The following is a 13,419-nucleotide window of genomic DNA, read 5'->3' on the forward strand; positions in this document are numbered from 1 at the left end:
AAGGTTATTGACCTCATCCCGTCAGTTGAGGATGCCTGGTCATTCTTTAAAAGTAACTTCCTCACCATCTTAAACAAGCATGCTCCGTTCAAAAAATGCAGAACTAAGAACAGATATAGCCCTTGGTTCACTCCAGACCTGACTGCCCTCGACCAGCACAAAAACATCCTGTGGCGAACTGCAATAGCATCGAATAGTCCCCGCGATATGCAACTGTTCAGGGAAGTCAGGAACCAATACACGCAGTCAGTCAGGAAAGCAAAGGCCAGCTTTTTCAAGCAGAAATTTGCATCCTGTAGCTCTAACTCCAAAAAGTTCTGGGACACTGTAAAGTCCATGGAGAACAAGAGCACCTCCTCCCAGCTGCCCACTGCACTGAGGCTAGGTAACACGGTCACCACCGATAAATCCGTGATAATCGAAGACTTCAACAAGCATTTCTCAACAGCTGGCCATGCCTTCCTCCTGGCTACTCCAACCTTGGCCAACAGCTCCGCCCCCCCCGCTGCTACTCGCCCAAGCCTCCCCAGCTTCTCCTTTACCCAAATCCAGATAGCAGATGTTCTGAAAGAGCTGCAAAACCTGGACCCATACAAATCAGCTGGGCTTGACAATCTGGACACTCTATTTCTGAAACTGTCCGCCGCCATTGTCGCACCCCCTATTACCAGCCTGTTCAACCTCTCCTTCGTATCATCTGAGATCCCCAAGGATTGGAAAGCTGCCGCGGTCATCCCCCTCTTCAAAGGGGGAGACACCCTGGACCCAAACTGTTACAGACCTATATCCATCCTGCCCTGCCTATCTAAGGTCTTCGAAAGCCAAGTCAACAAACAGATCACTGACCATCTTGAATCCCACCGTACCTTCTGCACTGTGCAATCCGGTTTCCGAGCCGGTCACGTGTGCACCTCAGCCACGCTCAAGGTACTAAACGATATCATAACCGCCATCGATAAAAGACAGTACTGTGCAGCCGTCTTCATCGACCTGGCCAAGGCTTTCGACTCTGTCAATCACCATATTCTTATCGGCAGACTCAGTAGCCTCGGTTTTTCTAATGACTGCCTTGCCTGGTTCACCAACTACTTTGCAGACAGAGTTCAGTGTGTCAAATCGGAGGGCATGTTGTCCGGTCCTCTGGCAGTCTCTATGGGGGTACCACAGGGTTCAATTCTCGGGCCGACTCTTTTCTCTGTATATATCAATGATGTTGCTCTTGCTGCGGGCGATTCCCTGATCCACCTCTACGCAGACGACACCATTCTGTATACTTCTGGCCCTTCCTTGGACACTGTGCTATCTAACCTCCAAACGAGCTTCAATGCCATACAACACTCCTTCCGTGGCCTCCAACTGCTCTTAAACGCTAGTAAAACCAAATGCATGCTTTTCAACCGTTCGCTGCCTGCACCCGCACGCCCGACTAGCATCACCACCCTGGACGGTTCCGACCTAGAATATGTGGACATCTATAAGTACCTAGGTGTCTGGCTAGACTGCAAACTCTCCTTCCAGACTCATATCAAACATCTCCAATCCAAAATCAAATCTAGAGTCGGCTTTCTATTTCGCAACAAAGCCTCCTTCACTCACGCCGCCAAACTTACCCTAGTAAAACTGACTATCCTACCGATCCTCGACTTCGGCGATGTCATCTACAAAATAGCTTCCAATACTCTACTCAGCAAACTGGATGCAGTTTATCACAGTGCCATCCGTTTTGTTACTAAAGCACCTTATACCACCCACCACTGCGACCTGTATGCTCTAGTCGGCTGGCCCTCGCTACATGTTCGTCGTCAGACCCACTGGCTCCAGGTCATCTATAAGGCTATGCTAGGTAAAGCGCCGCCTTATCTCAGTTCACTGGTCACGATGGCAACACCCACCCGTAGCACGCGCTCCAGCAGGTGTATCTCACTGATCATCCCTAAAGCCAAAACCTAATTTGGCCGCCTTTCCTTCCAGTTCTCTGCTGCCTGCGACTGGAACGAATTGCAAAAATCTCTGAAGTTGGAGACTTTTATCTCCCTCAACAACTTTAACTTCTTTGGGCTGCAAGCCCGAAGCCGGGCACAATATGACAACAGCCACTTCAAGTGCAGGGCGCGAAATTCAAAATATATTTTTGAGAAATATCTAACTTTCACACATTAACAGCATATAGTCCTATACAGCATATGAAAGATAAACATCTTGTGAATCCAGCCAACATGTCCGATTTTTAAAATGTTTTACAGCGAAAACACCACAAATATTTATGTTAGCTCACCACCAAATACAAAAAAGGACAGACATTTTTCACAGCACAGGTAGCATGCACAAAGCCAACCTAACTAACCAAGAACCAACCAAACTAACCAAGAAACAACTTCATCAGATGACAGTCTTATAACATGTTATACAATAAATCTATGTTTTGTTCGAAAAATGTGCATATTTGAGGTATAAATCAGTTTTACATTGCAGCTACCATCACAGCTACCGTCACAAATAGGACCGAAGCAGCCAGAGTAATTACAGACACCAACGTCAAATACCTAAATACTCATCATAAAACATTTCTGAAAAATCGATGGTGTATAGCAAATTAAAGACAAACATCTTGTGAATCCAGCCAATATTTCCGATTTTTTAAGTGTTTTACAGCGAAAACACAATATAGCATTATATTAGCTTACTACAATAGCCTACCACACTACCGCATTCATTCATCAAGGCACGTTAGCGATAGCAATAGGCACGTTAGCGATAGCGAATAAACCAGCAAAAGATATATAATTTTTGACTAACCTTGATAAGCTTCATCAGATGACAGTCCTATAACATCAGGTTATACATACACTTATGTTTTGTTCGAAAATGTGCATATTTAGAGCTGAAATCAGTGGTTATACATCTTTTTCCCAGAATGTGCGGATATTTTTATGGCACTCAACTATTCTGACCAAATAACTATACATAAACGTTACTAAAAAATACATGTTGTATAGGAAATGATAGATACACTAGTTCTTAATGCAATCGCCGTGTTAGAATTCTAAAAATAACTTCATTACGACATCCAGCTTAGGTATAGCGAGAGAGTACCCAAAATCTGGGCGCAAACGACTATTTCACATGTTCGACAGATATATGAAATAGCATCATAAAATGGGTCCTACTTTTGATGATCTTTCATCAGAATGTTGTACAAGGGGTCCTTTGTCGGGAACAATCGTTGTTTGGATTTAGAATGTCCTCTTCTCCAGTCAATTAGCACGGAAAGCTAGCAAAGTGGCGCGAAGCTCTCCTTCCTGAACAAAGGCACACAACGCAACACGCCTAACGTCCAGAAAAAATTTCAATAATCTAATAAAACTATATTGAAAAAACATACTTTACGATGATATTGTCACATGTATCAAATAAAATCAAAGCCGGAGATATTAGTCGTCTATAACGACAGCTGTACAGAAGGCAAAACCAGGTCCCTTCACGCGCTCTCCAGAAAACAGGAAACTGGTGACACGTCATGCAAAGAGCTTTTATTCGACCCCAGATCAAGTTATACACTCCATTTCTTCTCTCACTGCCTGTCGACATCTAGTGGAAGACGTATGAAGTGCATGTATACTGATATATATCAAGGACATTTATAGGCAGGCCCTAGAACAGAGCATCGATTTCAGATTTTCCACTTCCTGTTAGGAAGTTTGCTGCAAAATGAGTTCTGTTTTACTCACAGATATAATTCAAACGGTTTTAGAAACTAGAGAGTGTTTTCTATCCAATAGTAATAATAATATGCATATTGTACGAGCAAGAATTGAGTACGAGGCCGTTTAAATTGGGCACGATTTTCCCCCAAAGTGAAAACAGCGCCCTCTGTCCTCAACAGGTTTTAAAGTAAAACATTTGCCTCCATCCACTTCCTTATGTCTGGAACACATGCTTCTAGGATAGGCAATTTTGGGGCTTCACCATGTTTCATTGACATGTACAGTCAATCAATCAAATGTATTTATGAAGCCCTTTTTACATCAGCTGATGTCACAAAGTGCTGTACAGAAACCCAGCCTAAAACCCCAAACAGCAAGCAATGCAGGTGTAGAAGCACGGTGGCTAGGAAAAACTCCCTAGAAAGGCCAGAACCTAGGAAGAAACCTAGAGGGACCAGGCTATGAGGGCTGTATTTCGTCCGCATAGCAGTAAAAGTTTACATTGTTTCCAAATGATATCACCAAGCGGTAGAATATATAGTGAAAACAAGTGGTCCTAAAATGGAACCTTGAGGAACACCGACACTTACAATTGATTTGTCAGAGGACAAACCCTCCAGAGACAAACTGATATCTTTCCGACAGATGAGATCAAAACCAGGCAAGAACTTGTCCGTGTAACCACTTAGGGTTTCCAATCTCTCCAAAAGAATGTGGTGATCGATGTCAAAAGCAGCACTAAGGTCTAGGACAGTGGTTCTTAACCTAGGACAGTGGTTCTTAACCAGGGGTTCGGTAAGTCAGTCTCAGGGGTTCGGCGGAGGTCAAGACACACATCCGACTCATATGATTCGTGATGACACGCCCCACTTGGCCATAATTGGCTGCAGGTGATCACGCTACATCGCTTGGCCTGTCTGTGCTGCAGGGAATTTGGTGCGCTCAGTAGTCGACTTGTGACTGTCGTGATGGTACGTCTTGTGATTTCTTTCTTAATATTTTAATCCCTTCATACTTACTATGTCGAGCAAAAAAAGAAAGTGGTCGGACGAATATGTACAATATGGATTCACATGTATAACGGAACGTGATGGGAGTCAGCGTCCTAACTGCATGATTTGCAATGCCAAGTTGAGCAATTCTAGTCTAGCACCGGCAAAACTAAGAGAACACTTCCTTAAGCTGCATGGAGATGGAAAATACAAGAACACAACGCTCGCTGAATTCAAGGTGAAGAGAGCCAGATTCGATGAAAAGGCTACTCTGCCTGTTCTCGGCTTTGTACCCATCAACAAACCGATCCTCACAGCATCGTACGAAGTTGCTTACCTGATCGCAAAGCAGGGCAAACCACACACCATTGGTGAAACACTCATAAAACAAGCTGTGTTGAAGATGGCGAATATCATGCTGGGAAAAGAGGCTGAAGTTAAGTTATCCCAAATTCCTCTTTCAAATGACACCATCAGCGACAGAATAGAGGACATGTGCAAAGACATCTTGGCTCAAGTAGTTGCAGATCTGATTTCAAGCCCGGCAAAATTCAGCCTTCTACTCGACGAGACCACAGACGTTTCCAATCTAAGCCAGCTTGCTGTATTCGTGCGCTATGTGAAAGACGACATGATAAAGGAAGATTTTTTATTTTGTAAGCCTCTTACAACAACAACTAAGGCAGCCGATGTGAAGAAACTTGTGGATGACTTCTTCAACGACAACAATCTTTCGTGGGATATGGTTTCTGCAGTTTGTTTGGACGGAGCTCCAGTCATGCTGGGAAGAAAGTCTGGTTTTGGTGCGCTAGTGAAAGCCGATGCACCACACATCATTGTTACGCATTGTATTCTGCACAGGAATGCGTTGGCAACACAAACCTTGCCTCCAAAACTGGCAGAAGTATTAAAAATTGTAGTGGAATGCGTGAACTATGTGCGAACTAGTGCTCTGAGGCACCGAATCTTCAGTGAGCTGTGTAAAGAAATGGGCTCTGAATTCGAGGTACTTCTGTACCATTCTAACGTTCGGTGGTTATCCCGGGGACAGGTGCTGAATCGTGTTTTTGCCGTGCGTGTGGAATTAGCCCTGTTTTTGCAAGAGCACCAACATTGTCATGCAGATTGCTTCAAGAATTCTGAGTTCATTCTCATTTTAGCGTACATGGCTGATATCTTCGCAGCTCTCAATCATCTCAATCAAAAGATGCAGGGCGGTGGAGTCAACATCATCGAAGCGGAGGAAAATCTGAAGGCTTTTCAAAAAAAGCTACCGTTATGGAAACGACGAACAGAGAACGATAACTTCGCAAACTTTCCCCTGCTGGACGATTGTGTAAGTAAGATCGAAGATGTATCTGGAATCGGAGACATTTCTGTACCCGCGGAACTGAAGCAAGCAATTGCCACGCACTTAGATGAGCTTGCAAAGTCTCTCGACGGATACTTCCCTACAAGAGAGTCATATCCAGCATGGGTGAGACAGCCGTTCACATTTAGTGTTGAGACAACAGATGTCAATGATGAATACCTCGATGAAATCATTGAAATTCAGCAGAGCCAGGTTCAACAGCAACTCTTCAGAACAACAACGCTTTCAACGTTTTGGTGTCAACAAATGGTAACGTACCCTGTTATTGCTAAGAAAGCTCTGGAGATTTTCATACCGTTTGTTACAACATATCTTTGCGAGCAATCCTTTTCGAGGACTTTGTTGCGAAAATGACATGAGAGTGGCACTTGCCAAGGTGAAGCCGCGCATTTCTGAACTGGTCTCTGAAAGGCAACAGCAAGAGTCACACTGATTTGCAGTAAATATTCATTATTATGTTTTTGTTTTTGTGTGAAAATCATGTTTTGATGATTTTGTTCTTTGAACACACGGTGTTGATGTTGATGCACGGTTCATTTTGTGCACCAGTAAAATATATACCTATGTTTTGAATTTGAAAAAATCATATTTTATTTTTCCAATTAAGAAGGGTTCGGTGAATGCGCATATGAAACTGGTGGGGTTCAGTACCTCCAACAAGGTTAAGAACCACTGGTCTAGGAGCACGAAGACCGATGCAGAGCCTTGGTCTGACGCCATTAAAAGGTCAATTACCACCTTCACGAGTGCAGTCTCAGTACTATGATGGGGTCTAAAACCAGACTGAAGTGTTTCATATATATTATTTGTCTTCAGGAAGGCAGTGAGTTGTTGCGTAACAGCTTTTTCCCAAAAAATTGAGAGGAATGGGAGATTCGATATAGGCTGATTTTAAAAAATATTTTTTTTTTTTTACATTTTCTGTCAAGGTCTGGCATTTTCTGCCACTTTTAGTGAGTTTGGTACATATCCAGAGGATAGGGGGCCATTTACGCAGACTCCGTCTCAACCTTTAAGTCTTTATTGAAGACTCATCTCTTCAGTAGGTCCTATGATTGAGTGTAGTCTGGCCCAGGAGTGTGAAGGTGAACGGAAAGGCACTGGAGCAACGAACCGCCCTTGCTGTCTCTGCCTGGCCAGTTCCCCTCTCTCCACTGAGATTCTCTGCCTCTAACCCTATTACAGGGGCTGAGTCACTGGCTTACTGGTGCTCTTCCATGCCGTCCCTAGGAGGGGTGTGTCACTTGAGTGGGTTGAGTCACTGACGTGATCTTCCTGTCCGGGTTGGTGCCCCCCCTTGGGTTGTGCCGTGGCGGAGATCTTTGTGGGCTATACTAGGCCTTGGCTCAGGATGGTAAGTTGGTGGTTGAAAATATCCCTCTAGTGATGTGGGGGCTGTGCTTTGGCAAAGTGGGTGGGGTTATATCCTGCCTGTTTGGCCCTGTCCGTGGGTATCGTCGGACGGGGCCACAGTGTCTCCCGACCCTTCCTGTCTCAGCCTCCAGTATTTATGCTGCATTAGTTTACGTGTCGGGGGGCTAGGGTCAGTCTGCTATATCTGGAGTATTTCTCCTGTCTTATCCGGTGTCCTGTGTAAATTTTAGTATGCTCTCTCTAATTCTCTCACTTTCTTTCTCTCTTTCTTTATCTCTCTCGGAGGACCTGAGCCCTAGGACCATGCCTCAGGACAACCTGGCCTGTTGATTCCTTGCTGTCCCCAGTCCACCTGGTCGTGCTGCTGCTCCAGTTTCAACTGTTCTGCCTGCAGCTATGGAACCCTGAACTGTTCACCGGATGTGCTACCTGTCCCAGACCTGCTGTTTTCAACTCTCTAGAGACAGCAGGAGCGGTAGAGATGCTATAAAACGCCTACTGACATTTACTCCTGAGGTGCTGACCTGTTGCACCCTCGACAACCACTGTGATTATTATTATTTGACCCTGCTGGTCATCTATGAACATTTGAACATCTTGGCCATGTTCTGTTATAATCTCCACCCAGCACAGCCAGAAGAGGACTGGCCACCCCTCAGGGCCTGGTCCCTCTCTAGGTTTCTTCCTCGATTCTGGCCTTTCTAGGGAGTTTTTCCTAGCCACTGTGCTTCTACACTTGCATTGCTTGCTGTTTGGGGTTTTAGGCTGGGTTTCTGTACAGCACTTTGTGACATCAGCTGATGTAAGAAGGGCTTCATAAATACATTTGATTGATTTATTATGTTCAACATAGGAGTGCCAAACACCGGAAGTAGCTCTTTCAATAGTTTAGATGGAATAGGATCCAGTATGCAGCTTGAAGGTTTAGAGGCCATGACTATTTTCATGAATGTGTCAAGAGATACAGGATGAAAACACTTAATTGTCTCCATTGATCCTAGGTCCTGGCAGTTCTGTGCAGACTCAGGACAACTGAGCTTTGGAGAGATTCGCAGATTCAAAGAGAAGTCTGTAAAAATGTTTTTTATTTATTTTTTACATTGGATAAAAGTAGAGACTCAGCTAGAAAATGGTACATCATGCAATACAGCTGAGAAACAATAGGAAAGTAATTCTGCTTTGAATGTTGATAAACTTGTAACCTCACTTTTGAGAAAATGGCCTTGGTACACCTACTGGAGAGATCTTCTTTGTCTACACCCATTCAGCATCGTTCACACCCTCTTAAGCTTTAGCCCCACCCATCTCTTTAAACTTCTTCAGGATTGGGGGGTACCCTGCGGGACGGTTGAGCTAACGTAGGCTAATGTGATTAGCATGAGGTTGTAAGTAACAAGAGCATTTCCCAGGACATGTTGGCAGAAAGCTTAAATTCTTGTTCATCTAACTGCACTGTCCAATTTACAGTGGCTATTACAGTGAAATAATACCATGCAATTGTTTGAGGAGATTGCACATTTTTGAACATGAAAAGTTATGAATAAACAAATTAGACACATTTGGGCAGTGTTGATACAACATTTTGAACAGAAATGTAGTGGTTCATTGGATCAGTCTGAAACTTTGCACATATACTGCTGCCATCTAGTGGCCAAAATCTAAATTGCACCTGGGCTGGAATAATACATTATGGCTTTTCTCTTGCATTTCAAAGATGATTATACAAAAACAATACAAAAACAGTTGTTTTTTTCTATGTATTATTTTTTACCAGATTTAATGTGTTATATTCTCCTACATTCCTTTCACATTTCCACAAACATCAAAGTGTTTCCTTTCAAATGGTATCAAGGATATGCACCCAAGCTAACTGGATAACATTGACTAACTTGCTAGCTACTTCCAGGCACAAATGAGAACAGCTCACTGACTGTTTTACTCACCCTAGCAGAGCTGGTTAGGCTGTTTTTATATTATCCACAGCGTTGGTGACTGCTGCTGGCAACAGTTTAATTATGCTTTTTTTGCCAACATTTGCGGACACCGGCCATATTCAACGGGTGTTGCGCGTTCATAAATTCGTCAGTTATTCTGCGCTCTGGCACACTCAGACGAGAGGGCTCTGAAATTGGAGTAGATAGCCAGAGATTTTTTAAAGCCACGTTAGACAGGATTACCTACACATACTGACCAGCTCAAATAAACAGAAGCCTGCCTACATGGGAGACCAATCCGAACTCATCTCTCTCGGCATGTCAAGCCAATTCATTATCTCAGCCAATCATGGCTAGCGGGAAGGTTGCTGTGCTTTTTCTGTGGCTAAACAAACTAGGCTCGTAATTTAACAATTGTATTCATATTTACATGACATACAAATTTGTTATTAAGGCGCATAAAAGTTCACATGTTCCAAAAGGCATTTTTGCCAAAAAACATTTTGTTTTTTACATTCAAATGGCTCTCCTGCGAAGTTGTGGCGTGCGGCATACGCCTTGTTTCCTGAAACGAGTCACAATTTGCTTTCTAATGATCATGATCATTTCGTCGAAGATGTTCATGAATTCATCACTGCTGATGTGAAAGCCATCCTCTCTTGGGAAATGCTGCTTTTTAGTTTTTTGGGGGGATTGTTATTATTCTCCTCAATTAGGTTGGAAAAATAGGATGATCGAGCAGCAGTGAGGGCTCTTCAATATTGCTCGGTACTGTCTTTCCAAGCTAGTTGAAAGACTTCCAGTCTGACCAACTCTCTCATTATCTCTCTCAGAACGATCTTCTTGACCCTAACCAGTCAGGCTTCAAGACAGGTCACTCCACCGAGACTGCTCTTCTCTGTGTCATGGAGGCTCTCCGCACTGCCAAAGCTGACTGTACAAACTCAGTCTCACATCAGAATTAATGTTCATTCATGTTTATCAAACTCTACATTTTGACGTTGTTCCAAATTTCAAATTGTTTAAGGTTAAGTTTAGGCATTAACTATTAAAGGCTGAAAACAAAAATAGAAACAACTTTCTATCGCTGGATTCGAACATGCAACCTTTGGAATAAGAAGCCGATGCTTACGCCTATCCACCTTTCCCGCCCACAATGCCTTAGCAAAACCTACTTGAAAGTAACAGTGCTCACTGTTGCCCCTAGTGGCCGGTTTCCACATCATCTTCCGACATCCTCAGACATGGATGGACGTCGAATACTTACTTGTATCACGGATGACCTGCTTGGACTCTCTCTCCTGTGTATTCCCCAAGATCTATCCACTGCCTTTGACATCGTGAACCATCAGATGCTCCTCTCACCACTGGGTGTCTCAGGCTCTGCACACTCTTGGATTTCATACTACCTGGCAGGCCGCTCCTACAAGGTGACGTGGCGAGGATCTGTTTCTAGGCCCTCTTCTCTTTCTACACCAAGTCACTCAGCTACGTCATATCCTCACATGGTCTCTCCTATCATTGCTATGCGGCTGACACTCAACCACTTCCCCCCCCTTCTGACACCTAGGTGGTGACACACAACTCTGCGTGCCTGGCAGATATCTCAGCTTGGATGTCAGCCCATCAGCTCAAACTCAATCTCGACCAGACAGAGCTGCTCTTCTTCTCGGGGAAGGCCCTGCCTTCTTCAAGACCTCTCCATCACGGTTAAAGACTCCATGATGTCCCCCTCCCAGAATGCAAAGAACCTTGGAGTGACATCAAAGCAGGGACTTGCTCCTGCAGGTTCATGCTCTACAATATCCGTGGAGTACAACCCTACCTCACACAGGAAGCGGCGCAGGTCCTAATCCAGGCACTTGTCATCTCCCGTCTGACCTACTGCAAGTTGATGTTGGTTGGGCACCCTGCTTGCCATCAAACCCCTGCAGCTTATCCAGAATACTGCAGCCCGCCTGGTGTTCAACCTTCCCACGTTCTCCCATGGCAACCCACTCCTCAGCACACTCCACTGGCGTTCAGTCGACGCTTGCATCCACTACAATACCATGTTTTTTTGCCTACAGAGCAACAAGAGAAGCTGCCCCTTCCTACCGTCAGGCAATGATCAAACCCTACACCCCAACCCTAGTACTCCATTCTGCCACCTCTGATCTCTTGGTCCTTCCAACCCTATGGGAGGGCATCTATCAGCTCAGCCCAGTCAAAGCTCTTCTCTGTTCTGGCAACCCAATGGTGGAACCAGCTTCCCCTTGAAGGTAGGACAGCAGAGTCCCTTCCCATCTTCTGAAAAAAATCTGAAATCCTACCTCTTCAAATAGTAAACAAAAACGTGCCTTTCGTAAAGTGATATGGTGTGTGGTCCTCCCACTACAACTCGGACTCCATACAATTTTAGGCTACAGATACATTATTTCATGATTAACTAGGGTGGTGATAAAACTGCACGTTATCTTGATGCTACTTTCCCAAAAATATTGAGGCTTTTATTCTGGTCACATGATGATCGATGCTTGACTGCCGTATGACAAATACAAATATTCTCACTCTCATCCATAATAATATCATGTAGACTTGCCTAACCGCACAACCACCCGCACTCTCTGCCAGCTGTTGGCTAGAGCACATGTGCCTAGAGCAGATTAGGCACATTTGATATTTAAAGCAACAGTTTTTGTGACAAAACTATCAGTAGAGTTGAACATGCAATGAAAACACATTGAACTTTAGATTTTTAGTCGGGACATGAGAACTTAGTGCACACAAAATGTACTTTTTTTGCATGTCATTACATACTGCTTTTTATCTGCAACAAGTCCGTTTGGTGGAAACACACCACTGGCAGGAAAATGTGCATATTTTCTTTATGCAGATTTTTTTTAAATATTTGCATGAAAGTCTTTTGCCAATTGGATGGAAACCTAGCTAGTGACTGAGATATGTGGTTGTCCCAACTATCTATCTAAAGATGAATGCACTAACTGTATGTCGCTCTCTGGATAAGTGTCTGCTAAATGACTAAAATGTAATATGTGGTAGTTTAAGATGAGAATGTAATGCACTGCGAAAGCAAATCCCTTGTCATTTTCCCTTGATTCAAGAGAGCTGGGTATACTGTAATGTGTTTTTGAAGTGTTGAACTAAACACTTATAACAACATTTTCAACGGTTCCCTTCAAGTAATTACATTCAGTCTCACATAATGTCCTATGTTTACCCTCCTGGGTTAACGTCATCATACTGAGCACCCAGGTCCAGGGTGAGCGTGCGTTTGCCCGCCTGCTGCTGGCAGTCCGCATGGGCACCTGGAACCAGATCCTGGACCCCTGGGTCTACATCCTCCTGTGGAAGGCCATCCTCAAGAAGCTCTTCCTGCTAGTGCACAGCTGCTGGAGCACCAAGTCCCACTCCCACCCCCTCAACCGCTGGAAGTGCAGCCCAGTGAAAGGCTCTGGGGAGACCAGCAGCACCTCCATCAGCAGTAAGCCAGACTCCTTCTTCTTGGATGGAAATGTCAGAGGCCTACCAGACACAATATTGTGCTGTACATTCATGAGATGTACAGACACTGGCATGTTAGTCATCATTGACAATGACAAACACTTAATGGCTGGACCCAGATGGACACCTGATGGACACCTATTGATTGCTTCTAGCCAACCTATTAGTACCTTACTACCTAACCTTGAAAGGATGAACTCTGCAATCAGCACTAGATGTCAATGTTGTCTTCTCTGTGACAGTTATGGCTTATAAACCCAGCTGCTCAGAACTAAAGACATCTGTAGCTCTAGAGTCCCTCACAGCCCTTAAAGCATGTGCAGAATGACAAGGCCAATTGATTGTTTTACAGCTCAGTGAGTGATTGAAATATCGCCTCAGCAGGTGTTCCTCTGGTAAAAATTAATTGTTCTGTTGTTTCACTGTTGCTGTTGTGTCTGGCAGATGGTAGGCAGATTAAAAATGTGTTTTTAACACATTTTGGATTCATGTGTCTCTGTCCTAAGTGAGAGTACTTTTTGTCCGATGGTTTTCTGGAT

General features: G+C 44.1%; 1 protein-coding gene across 1 annotated transcript in view; it reads left to right on the plus strand.

The window, feature by feature from the left end:
- Positions 1 to 13,192, plus strand: part of ptgfr (prostaglandin F receptor (FP)) — a 33,945-nt gene extending 20,753 nt beyond the window's left edge. Inside the window, exons 3-4 of the mRNA XM_039001153.1 lie at positions 12,632 to 12,892; positions 13,142 to 13,192. Of these exons, the coding sequence (XP_038857081.1) occupies positions 12,632 to 12,892; positions 13,142 to 13,192 (312 nt within the window). The remainder of the gene's footprint in view (positions 1 to 12,631; positions 12,893 to 13,141) is intronic.
- The last annotated feature ends 227 nt before the right edge of the window (positions 13,193 to 13,419 follow it).

Source organism: Salvelinus namaycush, chromosome 9, assembly GCF_016432855.1.
Source record: "Salvelinus namaycush isolate Seneca chromosome 9, SaNama_1.0, whole genome shotgun sequence".
NCBI lineage: Eukaryota > Metazoa > Chordata > Actinopteri > Salmoniformes > Salmonidae > Salvelinus > Salvelinus namaycush.